The 26,006-nt window shown below is 42.4% G+C and overlaps 2 protein-coding genes across 5 annotated transcripts in view; one reads left to right on the top strand and one right to left on the bottom strand.

Moving 5' to 3' along the window:
* The window catches only part of LOC310863352 (histone deacetylase 7-like), a 97,126-nt gene extending 89,759 nt beyond the window's left edge, over positions 1-7,367 (top strand). For 3 of the 4 annotated variants that reach the window (XM_083771625.1, XM_083771624.1, XM_083771626.1), the window contains exons 24-25: positions 6,296-6,443; positions 6,646-7,367. In XM_083771625.1, the coding sequence (XP_083627751.1) occupies positions 6,296-6,443; positions 6,646-6,691 (194 nt within the window). In that variant the 3' untranslated portion in view covers positions 6,692-7,367. The remainder of the gene's footprint in view (positions 1-6,295; positions 6,444-6,645) is intronic. The other variant, XM_083771627.1, reaches the window with a different exon arrangement.
* Positions 7,368-16,290: 8,923 nt separating this feature from the next.
* On the bottom strand, positions 16,291-17,868 carry LOC310863597 (twist-related protein 2-like). The gene is made up of 2 exons (XM_083772053.1): positions 17,634-17,868; positions 16,291-17,538 (listed from the first exon to the last, which is right to left on the bottom strand). The coding sequence occupies exon 2, from the start codon at positions 17,480-17,482 to the stop codon at positions 16,904-16,906; it is 579 nt and encodes a 192-aa protein (XP_083628179.1). The 5' UTR covers positions 17,483-17,538; positions 17,634-17,868; the 3' UTR covers positions 16,291-16,903.
* Positions 17,869-26,006: the final 8,138 nt, after the last annotated feature.

Raw genomic sequence — 26,006 nt, 5'->3', positions numbered from 1 at the left:
GTGAATTATTGTAATGTAGATTGTGCTTATTTGAAAATTACAATTATTACTATTATTACCAATATTCTTCCATCACTCATCTTATATATTTGAGGTCCATTTGGTTCCGTTTGTAAACTCTCAAAGTTAAATAACTTGTCCTTGCACTGCTACTGTTGAGCCACCAACCACCAGCCTCCTCCTATATATCATATTATATCATTCTTGTGTCCCATCCCTTCTGTTACTGCCCTTTTCTCCAACATAATATTACAGCTGATTTAGGCCAGAGGATTTCAAAGGGAAGGCCACGGCCTCCAGGCAGAACAATAAAATATCAAGTCATTTTGGGGTCAACAGGGGGTCCAACAGGGGGTCCATGTAATAGCCTCTGGCCCTACAGTAGGCATGTAAGAGTTTGGCAACCGCTGATTTAGGCATTAGGCATCCCATTCAAATGTTCAAAAGGTCGGAGTGAAAGCAGCATATCTATCGCAAGCATGGTGTCTGTCCCCATCCAGTCTGGAAGGTCCCCATAATGTCCCCATCCAGTGTGGAAGGTCCCCATCCAGTCTGGAAGGTCCCCATAATGTCCCCATCCAGTCTGGAAGGTCCCCATAATGTCCCCATCCAGTGTGGAAGGTCCCCATCCAGTCTGGAAGGTCCCCATAATGTCCCCATCCAGTCTGGAAGGTCCCCATAATGTCCCCATCCAGTCTGGAAGGTCCCCATAATGTCCCCATCCAGTCTGGAAGGTCCCCATAATGTCCTCATCCAGTCTGGAAGGTCCCCATAATGTCCTCATCCAGTCTGGAAGGTCATTATCACGTCCTCATCCAGTCTGGAAGGTCATTATCACGTCCCCATCCAGTCTGGAAGGTCCCCATAATGTCCCCATCCAGTCTGGAAGGTCCCCATCATGTCCTCATCCAGTCTGGAAGGTCCCCATCATGTCCTCATCCAGTCTGGAAGGTCCCCATAATGTCCACATCCAGTCTGGAAGGTCCCCATAATGTCCTCATCCAGTCTGGAAGGTCCCCATAATGTCCCCATCCAGTCTGGAAGGTCCCCATAATGTCCTCATCCAGTCTGGAAGGTCCCCATAATGTCCCCATACAGTCTGGAAGGTCCCCATAATGTCCTCATCCAGTCTGGAAGGTCCCCATAATGTCCTCATCCAGTCTGGAAGGTCCCCATAATGTCCTCATCCAGTCTGGAAGGTCCCCATAATGTCCCCATACAGTCTGGAAGGTCCCCATAATGTCCCCATCCAGTCTGGAAGGTCCCCATAATGTCCTCATCCAGTCTGGAAGGTCCCCATAATGTCCCCATCCAGTCTGGAAGGTCCCCATAATGTCCCCATCCAGTCTGGAAGGTCCCCATAATGTCCACATACAGTCTGGAAGGTCCAATTTTTTAAAGGGATTGTGACATTAAAAAAAAAGGTTTTGGAATTGTTCTTGTTTTTTTTAGGTTTTCTAATCTCAATTGCACCCAAAAAACATGAACTTTTAACATTCAGTAGATTTTCTGTGATCTGGGGTTTTCTGGCTCAAACAGGTGCTCTGATTTGCCGGCAGTAAGTGACATCACTTACTGCAAATCCCATATATGTCAATGGGATTTGCCAGCAGATGTCACTGTTTCACTGTGTTGCCTGTTTTCATTGTAGCTCAAAAGGCTTCCAAACCCCAAAGAAAACTTCAGACCACAGAAAATCCACTGAATGTTCAAAGTTCAGGTTTTTTGGGTGTAATTGAGGTCATAAAACCTAAAAGAAAAAAGAAAAAGAAAAATAAATGAAAATGAATGTCATAAAACCTTTAATGTTTTTTGTTCTGCAAAATGGGAATCGGTAAATGTGAGATGTCCTGTGAAATTTAGACTTACATACAGTACATGCATGCATGGGCGTGTACACACACACACACACACACACACACACACACACTAGCTGCCCTGTCTCCAATTATCTTCAAACACGTCTCTGGCACACGACCTTCGCAACATCCCCTCCTGATTGCACACAAATGTTATCCCAACCCAATTAGATTAATTAAAAATATTTGCAAAACCACAAGAATGTTAAGCCCATAATTTAGGCCTGGGATGAAATATATGCAGGATGCATTCTGAGAGAACACACACACAGAAGGCGCACATGCGCCGAGAGAGACAGACACACACACACACACACACAGACACACACACACACACACACACACACACACACACACACACTGGAGTAAAGTGACTGATCCTCTTGCCACATGTCAGAGGACAGACGTAACTACAAGACTTTGGGGCAAATAATAGATTATTAAGTTTGAGTGTTGGCTGCTGAATATATATCAACATGGCGGCTTAGATTGCGGGTTTTTAATATTACACATTGTGACGGTTGTGATGCATAGAACTCGTGTTCAATGACCACAGACATGGCAACGTAGTTGCCACAACTATTACCAGACCTTTGCTCCTATTCCAGATCATATACTGTACAACTACAACACTAAGCCAAGTCATATTTCTCTATAATGTACATGGACATGTAATAATAACCCATTCTGAACGGGGAATCCATTTTGGTGTTATAGCATCATGTTATGCTTTTATAGCTATTGAAAAATAGCAGATCTACAAGCTCATAGCGCGCCACCGAGTGGCGCGCTATGAGCTTGTAGGTCTGCTATTTTTTGAAAAATCGACGACTGACATTTTTAGAATCTGATCTCAGGTCAGAATGGGGTTAATCAGACCAGTGTGTGTCCTAGTGGAAACCTCGTATGAATCTGATCTCAGGTCAGAATGGGATAATGGCACTTTTCAGATACACGACCGATTTATATGCTGTCGGGCAGAAGCCTCTTATCTCCATATTCCACCTTTTTGTTGGACTGGGGAAATACTGTACCTACAGTAGGAACTTCAAAATGACTAGAAGACTAACTAGAACTGCACCACATCATATACAGTACGACGAACTGTACTGTACTGAACACACTGGGGCATATGTATACTGTATGGACAAAGGTCACATTCACACCAGCATGCTTACTGCGATTAACCCATTCTGACCTGAGATCAGATTCATACGAGGTTTCCACTGGACACACACACTGGTCTGATTAAAACCCATTCTGACCTGAGATCAGATTCTAAAAAAATGTCAGTCGTTCTTCGATTTTTCAAAAATAGCAGACCTACAAGCTCGTAGCGCGCCACTCGGTGGCGCGATATGAGCTTGTAGGTCTGCTATTTTTCAATAGCTAAAGCACAACATGATGCTAACACCAAAATGGGTCCCCGTTCAGAATGGGTTAAAACCAAGGGGCCAGCTAGGCATTCCAATGTTGAAGCGCTGGGCCCCTAGTGGTAAGAGAAAGGACTGCAGGCGGACCTGTGGATTCTTGACGAGGAAACCCCGTGCAACCGAGCGCCCAATGTTAAAGCCCAGCTGCACTTCCGCATTTGGGCACCAAAATTTGGTGCCCAAACGCTGAATCAGCGAAAAATGCGGAAATAGACGGTACTTCCGGCAGCCTTCCGGGTGCTTCAAAACGCCACTGAGCAACTTCCACTGACATGAATAGCGGAGGGGGCGGAGCTTCGCGCCAGATCAGTCTCTATCCTTTTAATACTCTATGGTTAAAACAAATCCTGCTGCGTATTGTCGGAAAAGAGCGCTTCGTTTGGCGTGAACTGAAGGCTCATTCGAATCCTGGTCAAAGAGTGCGGATCAGCGCAGGTGTGAATGCAATCGCATAAAATAAATATAGGGGCTGAATGAATGTGCCATTGTGAGATGAAGAAGTTGGTATTTAAGGCACACGAGAAGGAAAGAGAAGGCATTATTTATTACGCAAAATACGCAGCGATGCGTAAAGATGTCCCGTGGACATCAGGTCTATAATCAAACATAGGCCTATATCAAATATGCTGAAGGTTACGCACATGAACAATGCAGTGTACAGCATCAGTGGCGTGCACAGACATTTAGAGGGGCAGGTGCTCAAGTGAAAAAAAAGGGCACCTTGTGCAGCGCATTTTGGGGCGGGAACCCATTTTGGTGCTTTATAGCTATTGAAAAATAGCAGATCTACAAGCTCATAGCGAGCTTGTAGGTCTGCTATTTATTTATTTTATCGAAGAACCACTGACATAGAAACATAGCTTTAGATTGTGGGGGCCTAAATAATATAGTAGAAGCGTTTCTTTATCAAGATTTGATCAATGTCACTGCATGGTCCACACACTACAAAGTAAGAAACCCCCCTTTTTTTTTTTTTTTTTTTTTTAACACATTGCCAAAAGTGTCTATCTGTGCACGCCACTGCGCACATGAACAATGCAGTGTACAGCATATATAACCAGAGAATGGAGGCGATTGGGTTCCATCGCACATTCGCACAATGTTGTCGCATGTCGCATGAAGAGTTTAACGCTCGTATAGTACTACAGACCTGGACTGGGAATCCTGACAGGCGGCTCCGCTGATCTGGAGCCAGATAAAAGTGTCATGTGTTTGTGTAGACAGTTGAGAAGGCTACTCCTGTTAACCTACCATGTTTATTTATGAATGTAGGCTTTAGTAGGCTAGCCGCTACTTTACAAAACAAGTTGGTAAAGGTGTAGCGATCCGTTATTGCGCAAGCACACACACACACACACACACACACACGTCCAGTCCCCGACAACAACCTGCATCCACGTAACCCTAACTTTACGACCTATTACTCAAAGTATATATTTTTTAACAACATAAATTTCACTTTATGAATTGAACACATTGATAACGTTCCCTGCTGCGGTTTGACACAGCCAGCGGGGAGGCAAACGCAGCAAATGAAATATGCAAGAATGATGCAACTTCTCCGGGCATTCACATTGAGTCTACAGTACTAAAGCAGAAACAGACAATCACCACTGGGATAGGTTAACAACAGGCGAACAGAAACACAGACAATCACCACTGGGATAGGTTAACAGGCAAACAGAAACACAGACAATCACCACCGGGATAGGTTAACAGGCAAACAGAAACACAGACAATCACCACCGGGATAGGTTAACAGGCAAACAGAAACACAGACAATCACCACCGGGATAGGTTAACAGGCAAACAGACAATCACCACTGGGATAGGTTAACAGGTGAACAGAAACACAGACAATCACCACTGGGATAGGTTAACAGGCAAACAGAAACACAGACAATCACCACTGGGATAGGTTAACAGGCAGACAGAAACACAGACAATCACCACTGGGATAGGTTAACAGGCAAACAGAAACACAGACAATCACCACTGGGATAGGTTAACAACAGGCAAACAGAAACACAGACAATCACCACTGGGATAGGTTAACAGGCAAACAGAAACACAGACAATCACCACTGGGATAGGTTAACAGGCAAACAGGAACACACACAATCACCACTGGGATAGGTTAACAGGCAAACAGAAACACACACAATCACCACTGGGATAGGTTAACAGGCAAACAGAAAAACAGACAATCACCACTGGGATAGGTTAACAGGCAAACAGGAACACACACAATCACCACTGGGATAGGTTAACAGGCAAACAGGAACACACACAATCACCACTGGGATAGGTTAACAGGCAAACAGGAACACACACAATCACCACTGGGATAGGTTAACAGGCAAACAGAAACACAGACAATCACCACTGGGATAGGTTAACAGGCAAACAGGAACACACACAATCACCACTGGGATAGGTTAACAGGCAAACAGAAACACAGACAATCACCACTGGGATAGGTTAACAGGCAAACAGGAACACACACAATCACCACTGGGATAGGTTAACAGGCAAACAGAAACACACACAATCACCACTGGGATAGGTTAACAGGCAAACAGAAAAACAGACAATCACCACTGGGATAGGTTAACAGGCAAACAGGAACACAGGTGACTAGGGTTACAATAATACAGGGAGGGGCGAGACAAGGCACGTAACAGCAAACAAGGCAGACAGGAAAGACACAGAACATTAAAGTACAGAACATTGTACTGGCCTGCATGGGGAAAACAACACATTATTACGACACTGAAACGGAACAAGAAAAAGTCCAAAAAGGAACAAACACAAAGTCCAAGGACAGAGGAGCAGACGTGACACTTTTGGGTCGTAGGACACCGTCGTAGGAATAATTATAAATCAGGCTTAAGGATGAGAACATTGTAAAGCGATAGCGTGACTCTGTGACCCTCTCTCTGTGCAGGTCAGTACTGGCAGAGCGTCCAGCCCCTCTGACTCTCTGACCCTCTCTCTCTGCAGGTCAGTACTGGCAGAGCGTCCAGCCCCTGGCCTCCATGGTGGATGTGTCCTACCTGCAGGCTCAGAGGCTGAGGCTGAGGCGGGAGTCAGACAGCGAGGCCCTCAGCGCGCTGGCTGCTCTCTCCATGGGGGTCCACACCCCGGACAGGTAACCACCACCTCCATTATCAATACAATACAATCTTATGGTGTGTGCGTACGTGTGCGTGCGGGTGCGTGCGGGTGCGTGCATACATGTGTGCGCACACGCGAGCGTATTGTGTGTGTGTAATATGTTATTCATATAAACAAGCTGAAATTGTTCTTTGTCTCTTTTTTTTTCTTTCTTTCTTTCCTTTTTCTTTTGAAAGACAACATCCAAATGAACTCATGGAAAAAGATGGTGAATCCCTGTAGAGTTCCTTCAACCAATTTTCTGTGCTGAAGCGCACGCACACACACACACGCGCACGCGCACACACACACACACACACACACACACACACTCGCGCGCACATGCACACCATGCAAATGGATCATCAGTGGGACCAGCTCCTCCTTTTGGCCAGTTCATTCATATAGCCTCACACAAACATTGCCACCTCCAACTGCATTACTACTGGACACACACTAAGCCTTATCCAACCAAACAAACCACTCACTGACAAACAGCAAGGAGGAGACCAAGGACTCATATTCCCATGATGCATCTCTGTGATTTTCCCCTGCATGGGACATCATTGTCTGGGGCAAGAAGGAGAGAAGGAAGTAAACGTAACCCCCGAAACAGACTTGAAGGATTTTAAATTCATGGCCGCCACTCACTTTGTTTGTACCCATTGGGAGTTAAAGCAACTTGACGTAGCAGCATGGGGGAGACTTGACGAAGCACAGCCCCGCAGCTCTGCGCAGAGCCACCTCAGAGATGTGTCCCAGTAGAGCTGTTTGAGACCACTTGCACTGCTGTAACCTTGTTAAGGTCAAAGCTCACCGCGGCTCGCTGGAGCCCACCTCCTCGGAGAAGAGGAAGTATCGTCCTCCCCACGGACACGTCCGTGAAGAAGAACAGATAATATGTCCTCCTCCACCACTTAAGACGCATATGACGTCCCACTCTGATGATGATGTCATATGTCCGCATGGGACAAAGACGCCAATGAAGGAGAGAGAAAAAAAAGAGAAAAGAATCAGAGACTTGAGTTTTCTTTCTTTGTTTTGCACTGTACTACGGTCTGAAATGTGAACCTGAAGAAGCTCCATTCATACGACAGAGAAGACCACCTTCCACCTGGAGCTTCCTCAGGGGTTTGAACCTGAAGAAGCTCCATTCATACGACAGAGAAGACCACCTTCCACCTGGAGCTTCCTCAGGGGTTTGAACCTGAAGAAGCTCCATTCATACGACAGAGAAGACCACCTTCCACCTGGAGCTTCCTCAGGGGTTGTTGACAACAAAACATCTCGTTTTCGCTCGTGTTTTTTTTTTTTTAAAGCTCATTTGAATATGCATATGTAAAACGTTTTACTTTGGTGTTTATTGTACATGCATCATCATGTAAGTTTATTTTTTTTTCTTTTACACACAGGAGTGTAGCTACGGTGAAGTGACACATACAGTACTGTGTATGTTTCATGTTACAGTAAACATACAGTACTGTCTGTGTATGTTTCATGTTGTTTTATATGTTGAGAAGAATTTCTTTCTTTCTTCACCTCCTGAGGGAGTTGACGACGTAGCACAACCTTCGACCGCCATGGTCGTTATTATTATCACTCCCTTTTGGGCGAATGCATGCAGACAAAGCAGTCTTAACAGCGTTCCTTTATAAAGGGAAAGCGTTGGTAATCTGTCCATGCCTCAGTCATTTGAGTATCAGAAGCGGGTGGGGGTAAAAAATATATAGGAAATGCAAATCAAACAAATCTTTCAACCAAGGCAGGGAACAGGTCAAATACCCATGGTGTGATGTCTTCCATACACACAGAGATGATTGTATACATGACGATGCAGATGAACAACAATAACGCCGCCGTCCCTATTTTAGGCCTGTCATTATGGATGAAAATCGTCCGAATCTTTAAAAATAAATTCAAGATAAAATAAAAATCTATTATATATTTTTAATAGCAGCTCTACAGGCTCACAATGTGCACATTGCAATGCAGTACTGTGAGCTTGTAGATCAGCTATTTTTGAATAGCCAAAGTAAGAAATAGGGCTTTTAACCCATTCTGAACGGGAACCCATTTTGGTGTCAGCATCATGTCGTGCTTTAGCTATTGAAAAATAGCAGATCTACAAGCTCATATCGCGCCACCGAGTGGCGCGATACGAGCTTGTAGGTCTGCTATTTTTGAAAAATCAAAGAACGACTGACATTTTTAGAATCTGATCTCAGGTCAGAATGGGATAAGGCACCATGCTGCCTATAACCACATACACAGAGTGTAACAGCACCACACATAGATGATTGTATACAGATTACGCGTCCACATCAACGTGGACATGAGGAACTACTCTTTAGTGATGAATGGTTCCCTGACTTGGAACTATGTGACTCTGAGTAAGAACAGCTTTATCTCTTGGTCTTCTGACATTCACAGAGACAAACAAAGTGCACTTAACAGATATACCCTCAGGTATAAGAGAGGGTTGTATTTTTAGATAAATTAACCTGTGTCTTAAATTCTTATTTTGATAATGTTAGGTTTAGTTGGACCAGTGTTTCCACCTGTGGATTAGCATTCCTGCTGTATTTTATAAAAGAATTATATATAATTATACACACACACACACGCATGCACGCACGCACGCAACAAGTGATAATTAATCTTGTGCCTTACTATTTCTACAGTCAACATCAGGGATGTTTTTTTCCTTCCCTGGACCAAACAGTGACTTTTTAACATAACATGGAGGTAGTTGCATATGCGTACAGTGCAATTGGACACAGGTTGAGACAGAGCAACCGAAGCTTATGAGAACAATATGCTAGCCATGGAGCTGGCATGGCTTAAATAACTTCAAAGACTTTCTCTAAAGATTGTGATTGTTTTTTTTCAATGCTAAACAGTTGAATATCACCAAAGGCACAGAAGGATGTACATGTATAAACAACTTCACTTTTTTCACTAACATTCTCTAAATCTAAATTGATTCCCTGTTCAAAAAATGTTGTCTTTGAAGTGCTGACTGTTTTTGCATGTTTTTTAGACAAAACTGACAGTGCTACGAAAACCTTTAAAATATTTTTTTTGTATTTCTTAATTCCTGTGCATTGTGGTGCTTTGAAGACAGACAGAAAAACAACGTACAAAATGTCAACGCAATCAATGGCTGCATATTGCCATTGACCATATTAGTGAGTTATTGTATTTCCACACCTCATGTGACAGTCTGTTGCTGTTGTTTAGTTGAACATTAATTTCTTATTAATGAGTTTTATCAGAGGAACATTCATGACGAGTTGAACCTTACGTCTTTTTTATCTTAAATCATTTTGTATACTTTCTGTACTTTTGTTCTCGACAATAATTAACCCTGTAAATGCTGTAGTTTAAAGACCAACCCATGTGCCTTAAATGATTATGCTGACCAACCTGTGTGAAGGTAGCCTTAGTAAACTGGATCTTAATGAAAACTACTAACAGGCCAAGTCAAGTTACAAAGACACGTACAGTACACATCTCATTCTCCATGACTGGTCTGGTAGTCTCTTTCTGTACAGTGTACATAACTTTGTTTCAATTGTCATCCTTTTGTCTTTTCTACTTTTGTCTTAAAAACAAATTTTCCTTAATAAAGGGAAATTATATTCACCTAATTGGTGTACAGTACTACATTCGTGAAGTTCATTTTATAAGTGACAATGTTTTTTGTGTATTACTATTAATTTCTCTCTGTGTGTGTGTATCGCGCACTTCAGAATTGCTACTGAATGCAAAGTCTGACATTATCGAGATATCGCACTCAAAAAGAAAAAAAAAATCATCAAAACATTTTATTATCCACAGGAGCTGACATAATGAAAATAATGAAAAGCAGATGTCACAATACAAAAGAGACACGATCAACCAGCAATTAGACTATTTATGGATAAGATGTTTCTTTTCCCTATGTGCTGTAGAGCGGTATAACCACTTCATGAGAATTTTGGCTCAATTTACAAAGAATGTTCTACGGTTTTTAAATGCATTTTCCATTCACTGAGAACATGTCACAGCATAAACTTTGCAAAGGTCCAAAAAAAAGCTGGATGAAATAGGCCTACTCAATAGATTATTAATCAGCCTTTCTTGAATTCTAAAGTACCATTTTTCTATATTCACTTTAAACAGCAGAACTGAACTCCATTCACTTCACTCACGGCAATACAATGTTTGATGTCTTAGAAATCTATAATCTATAACTTCATTCAATGGTATCCTATAGGAATAAAAAACACAAAGTGGAATAGTGGGTGGTCTGACATCAGTGGCTTATCATTCGCACAGAAATCTTCCCTTGAATATTTTTCCATGATGTAAAAGCCGAATGTGATGCGTAATGTAAATTCACACCACACAGAGTCACGTTAAATAGAAAATACAGAGGAAGGAGCTGTACTACAGTACAAAAGCAGAAAAACTTTTTCATCGTGTTTCTCACGCTCTTCCCTTTTACCCACAAAATGGGGACGGGGTGGGGTTAAGAGCCCTGGAGCGATTAGCTTATTAGCATCTTAGCTGTAAACATTCATTGGCCGTGACCACCCATCAATCGCTGTGCCATTATCATTATTCATCATAATGTTCCTCTGGCAGGGAGTCATCATCGTCCCATTTGAAATGGTTTGCTATCAACGGTATTAATTATCCGAGGAATCCCAACCAACAGATATTTGGTTTCATTGTCTCCTCAGTCCCGGCTGGCTGTTGGCTCTTCTTGTGTTTTTTTTTTTCATACTTCGGATTGTTTCATACTTTGGGAATATTCAAAAGAAATGAAAATTGTTGCAGTTGAGCTGCGAAGATGCACCTCGACGTCTTGTCCTTTAAAAAAAGCACATTTTAGTCCAGTCCACTTGGAGACAAAAGAGAAGACGAGACATTCTTAGATGAAAAGGGGGGTCTCTGTAGAGGCATTTTGGGGAACATATTTCTGTGTCAGGGAGACACAGAATGGTTCTTTTGTCAGTTTTCTAGGAAAAGGAGAAACATACAGAGACAAAACGGTTAACAGCAAATCCATGGCTGTCTCTCAATGAAGACACATTTCACATTTAATACAAATATTTTAATGTGTATGTTTAAAAATACAAATTTAACAGAAGTATTTCAGAAGTAAAGTTTTTACCCCATATATAATATAGTATAGGCCTACTACATGCAGAACATAAAAGTGTTTGTGTCACTGGCACAGTCTTTTGTGTAAAAACACACACAACTCCTTAAACTTCTGCTTCCTCTCTTGTTTTGACAAGTAAACATTTCATCTGGAGCATTCTGAATTGTCCCTAATTACAGTTTGCCTTTCCATCCTGACAGAGAGAGAGAGAGAGAGAGAGAGAGAGAGAGAGAGAGAGACATTTCTAGTAGACGGGAGACATGAAGAAAGTCTTGGACAGTGTCATACCATCAAACGAATTCCCTCACATCTTACAAGTAAAGAATGACAAATCTTTCCACCCTCCTGATAACACAACATGATTTGAACTGTGAGGTGTAAACCCTAACATTGCTTTAACGTGATAACGCATAATAATCTCTCGAATGCATTCATTTTGTGCTCATTTGACCTTTCGTATGGCCTGTTACTTATTTGAACTTAGTGTAACTGGTGATCGATTGCACACTGATGACATTAAGCTATTAAGGGATTGTGAAAGATAAGGACATAATTATTTGCACCATTTTTATACAGGGACGCATCCGAGTCCAAACGCTGTTTTAATCATCCAGAGTTTCCTGTTTCAATTCTCCTGCCTACGTGTCAAACCAGAAATTATTCTTCCGTGGCTCTATCAATCCAGCTGCGTAACACACACACACACGCGCGCGCACATGCACGGCCGTGCACACGTGCACGCACACACACACCGCACACACACACACACACCGCACGCACACACACACGCACACCACCTGCATTTGCTGCAGATTGTTTGAAGTTTGACCGTCTAAAAATAAAGATGAGTTTCAGAAGCCCACTACTTCTGGAAAGGGCCTATTTCATGCAAGGCGTTTAAACTATAGATTGGCCGCAAAGGACCTTACATCTGGTCCTAGATCAGGCCAAAATTAAAGCTGGAAGTTTAATATGCAGAGCAGAGCATCCAACAGCTGGTCGGTCAAAACTACCACACACGCACGCACGCACGCACGCACACATGCACGCAAGCTCACACACACACTCACTCACTCATTCACTCTCTCTCACACACACACACACACACACACACACACACAGCAGAGAAAAGAGCGGCAGTGACAGGCATTTTGATTGGAGGATAAACAGAATAGAGTGTATTGTTATTGCCAGCTGAAACAGAGCAGCAGCCTCTCTCACGCTATAAATTGAAGTGCACACTAGAGCCAAACACCCACACACCCTAAACACTGGCTGAACTGAACACACGTGCACATTTGTGTTCCATCCATACATACTGTATACATATACATGTACATATACTTGATTGTGCTCTATAGCTATCTTTCCACAAACAGCATCGAATCAGAAATCACAAACACAAACACAAACACAAACACACACACGCACACACAAACGCACACACACCCGTACACACAAACACACACACGCACACACAAACGCACACACACCCGTACACACATGAACACACATATACACGCACACACGCACGCACGCACACACACACATCCACACACGCACACACACGTGCACACACACACACACACACACACACACACGCACGCGCGCGCGCAAGGATGCTTCCCCTCCACATGTAAAGGGGAGAGCGAGGGCCTTGGGTTTCTATTCACAGCACTGGAGGAATCTTCAAAGTCTGCAGCAAAAGGCGGCGTGGCTTTAATAGTACTGTAACACCTGGAGTTCTGGACTGTGCACATGGCAGGCTGCTGCTGCATGTGTGCGTCTGGAGACTGCAGTAAATACCAGCGGACGGTGGACCAAGTGGTGGACTTTGACTCACTGCTCGAGTCAAAGTATAGATAATCCTGGTCAGATTTGACTCGACAACAAGTGGATAAGATGCTCTGTCAAAATGTGTGTACTTGAGTTACAGAACTGGAGTATTTGTGCTGGGGTATTCAAAGGTACATGCATTTAAAAAGTAAAGATTCTAAACGTCACATTTTCTATTTAATATCAATGCATTGCTGTATTGACATTTTAGAAATGTTCACAAGGACATTTAAAAGATTTTCCAGGAATAAAAAAAACAATATAAAGAAATTGTGAAAATCTACTAGCTCACAATGCAAAGCACCGTTACACGTTGTGAGCTTATAGATCTGCTAATTTCACAACTTTTGAAATAGAGCTTAAGGTATTCATAAGGTACTTTTTCCGTTCCTTGAAATGTAGTGGAGTGAAAATAGTACAATATATTGTCTTTGAAATAGTGAAATGCAAGTCATACCTAAAAATAAAAACAAATACAAATACTCAAGAAAGTACAACTACCCCCCAAAAAAAACGTTCTTAAGTACAGTACTCAAGTAAATGTGTCCACATGCACATACTTTATGTGTGAATGTGTAGTTGATTATAATCTTATGTTACACACTCTACCTGCACATGCTTCTGTAATCTTTGATTCATCTTTGTTCACAGCTGCACACATAGTGTGTAGTTATGTGTGCATGAGCATATGGCATTTGCCCTCTAGTCTATGTGTACGTAGGCTTGCAGTCGCACGTGCGTGCGTGCGTGCATGCGTGGGTGCGTGTGTGCGTGTGTGTGTGTGTGTGTGTGCGTGCTTACTAGTTTGCAGATGTCTGAATGTGTGTCAGTGTCCATTCATGTTTGCAGGTGTTCGTGGTGATATATTTCATCTAAAGCTCTGCGTTTCCTCTCCTCCTCCAGACAGACATGCAGATTCACCTTTAGACCTGAACACTCCTCCTCCACTCCCTGTAGTAACTCTTCATACTTTATATTACTACCTTTGGCTTTCCGTCCTAATCTACTGTCTTTGACTAGGCTTTTCCCCGGTCTTATTTTTCTAATTGATCTTTCTTCCAGTTTTATCTGTGCTGCCTCCGAGGCGTTACGAGCCACCATGGGCATTCAAGAATGTATGTTTTGAAGAAAAAAAAAAACGAGTCCAGGATATGAGCGCGTGAGATACTATCTTTGAAAACGACATCTGCACACGTGCATTCCCCTTTTACTTATATGTACACGTGTAAACACACACACACACACATGGACACACGTGAACATGCCTATGCGCGCACGCAGGTACACACGAGTACTGGTGTGTGCGCACGTACACTAACACACACACACACACACACACACACACACACACACACACACACACACACGTATAAACACACTTGCACTCACACACATATGCTGACATACGTGCTCACAACCCCCATGCCCCCCTGGCACACACACACACACACACGTATACACAGACACATGCATGTGCGTGCACACACACACACACACACACACACACACACACACACACACACACACACACACACACACACACACACACACCTTCCTAATGCCTCACAACTGTTTCCAATCTAAAGGTTCCTGCTTGTCTGGGCCCTGCCGGGGCCTGATTGCACGACACTGGATACAAGAGATCCTGAAGAGAAAGGGCAAGGCTGCAGGGGAGGGAGAGAGAGGGAGAGAGAGACACAGAGAGAGAGAGAGAGAGAGAGAGAGAGAGAGGGAGAGAGAGAGAGACAGAGAGAGAGAGAGAGAGGGAGAGAGAGAGAGAGAGAGAGAGAGAGAGAGAGAGAGAGGGAGAGAGAGAGAGAGAGAGCGAGAGAGAGAGAGAGAGATGCTTTTCCCTTTCCCTTGCTTTCCCTCTGTTGTTTCTTCCTATACCTGTCCAAGACACTGTGTGTGTTTATGTGTTTGTTGAGATAAATAATAGGCCCTATCCAACATCCATCACGTTAAAAAACAAGTGGTTGTCTTTTAATGGCATCCAGTCATACATAATATGTCTGCCAAAAAGCACCGAGGTTAACTTGGGCTGGCATAATGTTTGAATGTGTTGTTCATTCAACTTTATAGACATGAACGATGTGGAACTGCTACTTTATCTTATATCGCTGTTATAAAAACGTTGTTTAAAAAGCAACCACATATTATGCTCTTTAATTAATTTGGTTGATTCAATATTTTAACCAAAATTAATGGTATACGACAAATGCGTAGTTTTTTTGTTGTTGTTGTTTTTCAATGTTTTTTTAATTGGGGTTCTGACAGTTCATATTTTTTGGTTTTATTTGTAACTTTTTAAGTTACGCGTTGAAATTTGCACTAAACGCACCAAAGTCAAATCAATATGCAAAACCACTTTTTAAACTAAAATGTTACAGAAGAGATACATTCCATAAATGTATTTTTCGTAAAATGCATTGTAAATCTTGGAATATGTATATTTCTCAAAGTTTTTTGTGGATAAAGTATGCCTATACTTGTATAATCTATTAGTTTGTACATAAATGCAAAACTAAAAAGAATGTGCCAATTCGTTGAGGATTGTAACTATAAAACCAATAATTTAGTCGTTGTTGTGGTGCCAATGAGCCAGGGGGGATTGTGTTATAATCAAACACTTTCTAACAATACAGAATACTTATCCCTCGAAGCACACAATGTTTGGATTTAAAAACAAATTTGTATAAACATTAATCATAAATTCCCTGCATATACAAGTAGCTGCATCCTTGATAACGTTTGAGGCCATTATATTACATTACTACTATTAGCAATTACTACTATTATTTACTATTTTTTTACGTATATTGTATATTGTTTTATTTTTGCTGTGGTTTGTAATATATATTATGTTAATACTTTATTTTGTTTTCACAAGCTGAAATAAGAATAATAATGTGTATAACATAACACGCTACTGTTGTGCCAAAGGTGCCACATAGTGACTGTATGCACTGACAAGTGCCTATGGGTAACACACTCACAGTGACAAGTGCATGGGTAAAACAGAGGTGTGTGCACGGTCGCACACGTGTATGAGTGAGTGTGTTTGTCATGTTTATACGGCGTGTTGGTGTGCCCATACCTTTAGGGAATGCACAGGACCAGCTGGTTGCATTGGGCTAAATTGTACGGCAAGAAATAAAGAGAATGATGTAAAAATAAATGGAGGGGAACAAGGGTAAAGGGTGAACAGGTATATAGCTGCAGAAATAGTTCCACTGATGTTGATAATGAACACTATTATTATCACAGAATGGAGAATGGGTAGCATATACACAGAGCGAGAGGAGCCATGCATGGCAAGGCTTGAGATGTTAAGTGTTAAAGCTGAGAAAGCGGGAGGATCTAAATGTGTGTTTTACGAGTTGTGAAATAGGTCTATAGGTAGAGACAGTGGGTTTAGAGGAATGAGGACAGCAGAGGGGGTTAGAGGAGAGAGGTTAACAGGGACCCTAGTGGCTGGCGGACATTGCCCAGGCGCCCTCCATCCTCCAGACGGAGAAGGCATAGCTCAGTCTTTCGTGGGCTAGGTAGTTGCAGCTGGCCAGCTTGGCGTCCATCTCGTCACTCTGCAGCACCTGGTAGAGGAAGTCAATGTAGCGCGATGCCAGTTTGAGGATCTGGATCTTGCTTAGCTTGTCCGAAGGCAGTGTGGGGATGATCTTACGTAGGGAGGCAAATGCGTCATTCAAAGACTGAGTACGTTGACGCTCCCTCACGTTGGCAATGACGCGCTGAGTGTGCAGGTCCTCGAAGGGCTGTTCCGGCCCAGGGCCTAGCGTCGAGGGAGCAACGGAGACCACCGTCGTGGGGCTCTTCTTCACCCTCTTTGGCCCAGATGGAAGCAGACTGTTGGGGCTTCCAGCTCCTGTCTCCTCTGGCCGACCGAGGCCGTCCTTCTTGGGATACGGAACCCGCTTTCGATTCCCCCCTTGGCCTTGGAGGGTCTTCTTAGACCCCCTGTCCATTTCTTCTTCACTGGCTCCAAGACCTCCTTCGGGGGAGTTGGTGCAGGACACCTCCTCTCGCATGGCAGCGTCCTACTGAAGTCCTACCGTCTTTCCCTACAAAGACAGACAGCGTCCTACTGAAGTCCTACTGTCCTTCCCTACAAAGACAGTATGCAGCGTCCTACTGAAGTCCTACTGTCTTTCCCTACAAAGACAGTATGCTATTTATTACTCCTTGATTTCGTCCCTTTCGCTCGCGCGCTGACACTTCTACAGTGAAGATGGTGTTCACAAGCTAGACTAAAAAATGTTCTCTTCCTCCTAAGCATAAAAAAAAAAGAACGGTCTTTCTCAAGTTACGGCCGTTGAAGCTCCATTAGACTGGATTTCCTTGTTGAAAGGTGTCACCTTCACATTCCCATCTCAATCTGGCATTCAGAACATCAACAAACCTTCTGACGGGCTGGTCCACCTCCTCCCATTTTATACTAGTCCAGTAACGCAAAGGGCCTGCGCGCTGCCCCCATTGGCTGCACGCAGTTCCGTTGGGTGTGACTTGGTCAGAGCCAGACAGGGAAGCAGGAAGTGTGCGCTAGCTGGTGGATGGTGGAGGAAGGGGGTAAGTGGGCTGCTCCGCCAATGAGGAGAGCTGTGTCTAATTCTCCAGGAGATGTCTGAGGCTTTATGGGTTCCAGATTTCTGCTGGAGCTTGCTTGGCGTTAGTCCGCACCCGGTTGCCTGTCCTTTCCCTCATCAAAGTCAGGGGCAATTATTTAAACTTCTTTTCCCCTCCCCGACATAAACCTTGAATGCTATTGAAAATTGTTTAATATTCATCTGAGCGAACATATTCATGACAGACTGAGAAAAAAAGTGTAAAATGCCGAAAGCATGTAAAGTATAAATCATGCTGTTATCAAATGACAAAGAATACGTGTGCCATATAATCCATAACATGTTACTATGTGTACATGTTATATAAGAGGTTATATATTTTAGTGTAGAAATAAATACATATTTATTATTATTATTATGATTTGGTTTTATAAAACAAATATTCTCCATCTCCTGTTATCCTCAATTTCAGTCACTGAAATAACTATTAACAGCATGCAGTTGGATTGTCAGGTTATACAATAAACCGATTTTACCATTCACAAAGCCAAAAGAGATTTAGTTAGTTTAGTAAGTTTCAATAGCTTGAACATAAGGTAGATATTAAACCATGTTTATAAAGAATCAGGTGTTGATAATGATATATCAACATTTCAAACTAAATAATAACGTTCTTGATACATATTTCAGCGTAGTTATGCCATATAGTCCAAGAACACTTTATAAATAAACAATTCCAGCATCGGTTACATCAGCCATCAGCCCTCATCCACTCCTACAATAGCGGTGGATTGTACCTGTACATGTACTTGAATACTGTAAGTACTTAGTACTAGTTTATAGTATCTTTACTTTACTTTATATTTTTTATTTTATTGTACTTATTATTGTACGTATTATGTCCACTCCAAAACATTAGCAAGACATATATTGTACTTTGGACTCCACTGTCTAGGAAGGGGAAAAGGTACATTATGAATACGTCCTGTTTCAAATATAGTGAAAACAGATCTACATCCTCACAACGCACCGTGATGCCATGTGTTGTGAGCTTGGAGATTGACCTTCTTTGTTGTTTTTAAAAATATTAGATTTTTTGGAAAATGTATACATTTTAACAGCAATGCCTTGACAGTAAAAAAAATATTTTACAAAAGAAATGTACTTTTGAATACCAAAGCATGTTCTTTGCACTCCAGTAGGCCTACTAACTCGAGTGCAGATTTGAGTGCTTTCACTTGTATAGTAGAGTCATATTTGAGACCAGGAGTATATCTACACTTTGATTGAAGCATTGGGGCCCGAGTGCTTTGTCCGCTGCTCGATCTATCTTCACGTTAACAACAGCCACAAAAGGCCAGACAGTACCCAGAATAACCCTTGACCTCAATGCCCTGGTGACCTCAACCCTGATAAGGTGAGAGAGCCCTGCTAATTGTGCCTTCCATGTCCTCTGGGGCAGCCAACACATGTTGTTGCTCTACACTCTGGACCCTGGGGAAGGTGGGAGCATGTGGACCTGCTGAAGACACACAGCACCACTAGCACGCACACACACTGACATGCTTTCTATCCGTTTCACTTCAAGAACGCCCAGTTTGATATTCATCTGGCTACATCACTCAGATTTTCATTTGGTATTAGTATATTTTTGTAATCTCAGGGAACCCAAACTCCACTGTAAAAAACCTTAGTGTAAATTTAACTCTGACAGTGTGTACTGTATACATGGAACCAGACTCAGAATAGAATAAGCTGTATTGTCACGTCACAGGTCCACAGCTGTAAAACAGTGGTTGAATTCATTTTTTTGTGCAAGCTCCATCATTTGATTGTTTCCAGAAAGAGAAAGAAAAGGAAGAAGGGGGGGGGAAGAAGGAATAAAAAAAGAGACACGGTATCTACATATTATTTACACATGGATGGATTATGCATATCCATCCAAACATTATGTGCACGAGGTTTATAAATAAGATGCATGAGCAAGGCAGCATGTATGTATACTGTTCATGGCAGATATTAGTGCAAGAAGAGCACTTCACTTCACTTGCACTTTTCTTTTCCTGTTTTTGTCTTTTCTTGCACTATAGATGTTTGTTTATGTCCTGTGTATGTAAGACTGAGAGTGCTCTGAGCAAAATAAATTTCATTGTATGTATACTCTGTATCTATACAAATGACAAATAAACCTGAACCTGAACCTGATCAGTGCGTTGTACATGAGATTAAGGTGCAGACTAGAGTAACGGTAAATATCAAGTTCAACCACATAGTCCACAACAGGACGTTGCTTTACTGGTATAATCCACGGTTATGTCCATGTTCCAACAGTCCAAGGCCAGCCGGGTGACAGCTAGGCGGTGCCGTGGTCATGCCTTGTTCAACAGTCTGCTGGTCGGCGGACAGAAGACCTTCATAACTCTGGTCCTTGATACGACGTTAGGCTGTAACCAAACGGACCCGGCCGTCGGCATTACAGATCCATAACCAGAGACGTGCAGAGGGAATTTGAGAGGCAGGGGGCTGGAATTCCTTTAATTTTCTTTTACATTTCTACCCATATTTAGAGGAATCTCATTTTAAACACTATGAATCTAGGGTTTATACTATTCATTCAAAAGTTACAATTGTTGTGTACTGGTCAAGATTATACACTGGTCAAGAATACACCGTCTGGACGTCTTCTTGAATGATATTAAAAACAGAGTATAGCCCTGTATAATTAAACTCTGTTCAGTTGTGTTTGAGGAACATGAGCTATGTAATTCATAACACTTTATTTTTATTTATTCATAAGGGCAGTGTTTTCTTTTCCATTGGGTCTTTTAGGGACACGTGTACTGCACACAACACCTCAAACATGGACACTAGTCCTAGTCCTCATGCAAGGAGAACATATTTTACTGCGGTAACGTGTGTGACTAATCGTACGACTTTGACCCCCAGATTGATGTATCTGGCCACACCAGTAGCTGAAAAGACGTAGCATGAAGTAAGATGTGTGTTGATTTCCTTTTCATCAAAGAAAGTGTAATGTGACACATTGTGAGCTTGTAGATCGGCAATTATTTTGTGATTTGTGTTTGGCCAGAATGAGATGATGTACGTATGATGACGTATGCCAATCACTTCACACAGGTGTGATTTTTTGAAGTCCAATAACCCCTACTTTGAGAGGTTACCATTGCTCTAGAAACTAAAATACAGGACAGGACAGAGGACCTTTTAGTTTAAGATCTTCAAAAATACCAACATAGCATGTCACATAACATGCTAATTAGGAGCTTGTATATCTGCTATTTTCTTAAGTCCAATAACGTCCCCACTACAAGAACGAACCACTCCTAGAAACTAAAACACCTCTGTGACATGGACCTGACAGAGAACCTGCCACATCAACTCAAGGAAAGACAAAGTGTTCAAAAGACAAACACAGCCCAGTTTTATAGTGTCTTGAGCTCGTTAGCTAACCTAGTTCATCTGGTCCTCACAGGTGATAACGCTCAGGCTCATCAAGGCTTCAGGGAGAGGAGAGTGGAGATAAGAGAGGCAGAGAGAGAGAGAGACAGAGAGAGAGAGAGAGAGAGAGAGAGAGAGAGAGAGAGAGAGAGAGAGAGAGAGAGAGAGAGAGAGAGAGAGAGAGAGAGAGAGAGAGAGAGAGAGAGAGAGAGAGAGAGAGAGAGAGAGAGAGAGAGGACACAGAATAATAAAGGCCTCACAGAGTTGACAACTGGAGGGGAATATATGTTCAGGCCAGGGGTCATCAATATGCCTCTACCATAGCAGTGGATAGCAGTGGCTTAAAAAAGCAATTGGCTATTATTTTTAAATAAGTATAAACAGGGTTTTAAGTGCTTAAAGGTATATTCAGTGATTTCAATTAATTCAAATATATATATATTTTTAAATAATCCTCCCTACTATATAGTGTGCTGACCTGTCCCCAGTTAACCCCTGGGGTAAAAACCCCTTGGGCTGTATTTTGCGTGTCTTAAGTACCAGGTCTTATTCCCTAACTTGAGTAAACTAAAGACCTGGAGGCGTGATCAATGCTCTTTGGCCACTCAGAATAGCCAAAGAGCATTGATCACGCCTCCAGGTCTTTAGTTTACTCAAGTTAGGGAATAAGGCCCAGGCCGTAGCGTAACGGTCTGGGCACCGGACTGGTAATCCAGTCGCAGTGTGCCGCGGGTTCGACTCCCGGACCCGACACGGCCTTTACTGCATGTCATCCCCCCATCTCTCTCCCGTTTCCTGTCAGCCTACTGTCTGTCCCTTCAAAAATCAATAAAAGGCGTAAGCCGCAAAAAAATATCTTTAAAAAAAAAGTTAGGGAATAAGACTGTTGGCTACATACGGTATAGCCCATATTGAGCATGTTTCTTTCCTTCCATGGAGCAACATGGAGTCCACCGTACGGTCTTCGCTTCCTAACCTTATTTAATTAACCTTGCATCCAATCAGGAGATGAGAGGGGGCCTTCCTCCAATCACGATCGAGCGGGGGGGGGCGGGCCTTGGTGCACGTGCTGTTGGCCTGTTGAGTCCCCCCCCACTGTAGAGCGTGCATCTTGTTACCGGGGGGGGTTTCCTAATCACCCAAATCACTGAATGCTCCTTTAAACTGATTATTATGTTATATTAACACATTTAGCTGGAGACCCTTTGTACCCCCTCAAGGATCCCTGGCGGTCCCGGGACCCCATTTTGAGAACCATTGGTCTAACTAACTAACACACTGGTTCTCAAAGAGATCCCAATGAGAACCCTCATTGAGAGGGTTCCAAGGGTTCCCTGCAAAATGAGGAATAGTTTTACATCTAAAGCACTATTTCAATAATAGGAAAAATAGCCAATCTCCATCACACAATGCGTCACAACGCGATGTGCTGCTATTTTTGCTATTTTATTCTTTCTTTTTGTCCATGACATGCACTAAATAGGGACACCAAGTTGCACGTGATTAATTTCACTATAATTTCACCAGTTTGGAGGTAAAACAATGAGACAATGTACTTTTTTAAACCCATTCTGAACGGGCACCCATTTTGGTGTTAGCATCATGTTATGCTTTAGCTATTGAAAAATAGCAGATCTACAAGCTCATATCGCGCCACCGAGTGGCGCGATACGAGCTTGTAGGTCTGCTATTTTTGAATAATCGAAGAACGACTGACATTTTTTTAATCTGATCTCAGGTCAGAATGGGTTAATCAGACCAGTGTGTGTCCAGTGGAAACCTCGTATGAATCTGATCTCAGGTCAGAATGGGTTAAGAATGACAATTGTTTCTCTCTCCACCAGCAGTAGCTAAAGACAGTTGCAGAATTCTGTACTTAACCTAATCTAACAACTAAGATCTTGTCTTATGGGGGTCCCTGGAACCAAATCTTTTCAAATGGGTGTCCACAGATTAATACGTATCAAGTTAGGTGTCCTTGACATGAAGAGCGCGCCCACAAAGTCTAGCTCAAACACCTGTTTGACAATGCTAGAGTCCCACTTCCTGTTTGTAAGGCAAAAGGAAGTGACATCACATCGTACAATCACCAACCAATAGCCAGCCGATTGATGCATTTCACCATCAGAATCATGTCAGGCTGTACAGATTTTGGTTTTGGTTACTCTTTAACATTAACGGACCAAATATGTCGCTATATGGTATAAGTGTCAACACAAAATATGAGAGTGGAACACAAGCATGTGAGTCAACAGTCCAAAAGCATTCTCTCATAACAACACTGCCATTGTGAAGTGATAAAACATTATAAAACACAAAGGATTGGGTGGCTGGTCGCTCAGCCAGTGCTCAGACCATTATGCTCCGAATGCGAGGACTGGGGTTCGAATCCGACCCCAGCCTTGTCTCACATGTCTCCTCTCGCTCTGTCTCTCCACTGGTCTATCGGAGGTCAAGTATAAAAGCCACGATGCCCTTTTAAAACAACGTGAGGCCTACTGGATCCACACTCTACAAACCTTACACCCCAAAGGGCTTAATGATGAACTACTATTGAATGTTATGCTATAGAAAATGTTGATCTGAACTTCTTGTCCAGCCGGTACTATAGGCACTTTAGGTGCAATTTTTATTATATTTTTTTCTTATTCTTTTCCACTCTTTCGGACAGAGTAGGATCTTACATTTGACATTTATTTGCTTATTTTACTGTATGTCTTCCTTGTATGTTGTATGGCATGACATTTATGTATAATTCTTTCCCCCTGTATTATTGTAAACTGTTATTTTCAATGATATATATGAGGAATGTTCACAGAAACACTGCACCTTCAAGTCACATGACAAGGTTCTTCACAGCTGTTATCTGTTTGGATAAATTACATGCATTTTGATTGGTTGTTTACACTTCCTGAAATGTATTTAGTGACAATGTCAGCCCATTCTTGAATTAAGCCGGAGGAAGGTCGCAAGACCGAAACGTTGCTCAATTAATAGAATTGCTCTGAACTAGCAAGTGGCAGTGTGCGGATGTCCCTTAATTCTTCCACAAAGTATAAAAGCCTAAAATAAATCTTGGGGAACAAACAACACACGTACACTCAAAAGATGAAAAACATTACCTACAGATCGATGTACAGAATCCATGTTAAAGCCAGAAGAGTTGGTTGTGGCCAAAGCTACCTGTCACATAGCTTCTCAACAAAGTTACACTCCAGCCTCACTCTGCATCACGCATCATCACCATGAAGTGATCTGGTTTGGGGATTTCCGCTATCCGGAGTTTCTGAAAATATGTCCTTTTTGATGACATCATAATTAATAATTGCTTCCATATCTAAAAACGGCACCATTTACATCCACCACTGTTCAGTAGACTAAATCAAATGTAGTCATGTTTAAGGAAACTCTAAAAACACATAAAAGTCTCGGTTTTATTTTGAAAAAGTGGGTAGGCATATTCAATAAAAGGTTCATGGAATGTAAGTGAACCGTATGTCATTTATGACACAGTGTTGTGACAGCACTCGAGCCAACAATCTGGGTGTGATTGCCTGTGCGTTCAACGGACATAAAAGTGAGCTCTGTGAAGAGAGCGGCTCGTGTCCGGCGGAAACCTCGTATGAATCTGATCTCAGGTCAGAATGGGTTAAGGAAACTCTAAAAACACATAAAAGTCTCGGTTTTATTTTGAAAAAGTGGGTAGGCATATTCAATAAAAGGTTCATGGAATGTAAGTGAACCGTATGTCATTTATGACACAGTGTTGTGACAGCACTCGAGCCAACAATCTGGGTGTGATTGCCTGTGCGTTCAACGGACATAAAAGTGAGCTCTGTGAAGAGAGCGGCTCAGAAGATTTTGATGAGCCCCATGATTGCACTGGTATAGATTTCATTCAGAAGAAGGACGCTCAATGGAAAGTAGCTTGAACCCGGTCAGGTTCAATCAACTCAGAGCTAAAAACTCATCTGGCCATCAAAGTGGTGCTGGGGAAGGAGATACTGAATTATATAGATGTCCCTATTTGCATAACAGGCCTTTTTTTTTTGGAGGGACAGGAAGTTGTAGTCAAATCCAGGATTAACTGAAAGTAGAATGGTGTCTGTTGGCAGTGCACTGCCGGCAGATACAATGGATCTATGCAGGAGGACAGGAAAGCCATTGTTGCTGCCGGGGCGAACCTTGGGGGCTGTTGCTTACCTTTAGTGAAGCATGCCTTCATGCCATAATCATGGAAAAAATGAGTAAACTAACCGAGTGGGGCTAACAGGAATTGCCAATTGCGTGGTGCACCCTTTTTACGCAGAAGAACAGAGGGGGGAGCCGGGAGAGAATGGAAGAAGATTAAGAAAGGGAAAAGAAAAGAGAAAGAAGGGAGAGAAGAGAAGAGAAGGGGAAAAAAGTGAGGCTGACCAAACAGAACCAGATGCAGGAGTGTGGAGGCTCGTTTGATCTCTGTCCTCATAGGCTGATTGATGTTGCACATTTCATTTCCTTGTCAGAGTCTTGACATGATGTTTCACTAAAC

The sequence above is a fragment of the Protomyctophum parallelum genome, assembly GCF_964188405.1.
Source record: "Protomyctophum parallelum genome assembly, chromosome: 8".
In the NCBI taxonomy this organism is placed as follows: Eukaryota; Metazoa; Chordata; class Actinopteri; order Myctophiformes; family Myctophidae; genus Protomyctophum; species Protomyctophum parallelum.
This window is presented reverse-complemented; position numbering and strand designations above follow the sequence as displayed.

Coding starts and splice junctions, on each gene's coding strand:
- LOC310863597 (XM_083772053.1), bottom strand. CDS start 17,482: ATGCGAGAGGAGGTGTCCTGCACCAACTCCCCCGAAGGAGGTCTTGGA.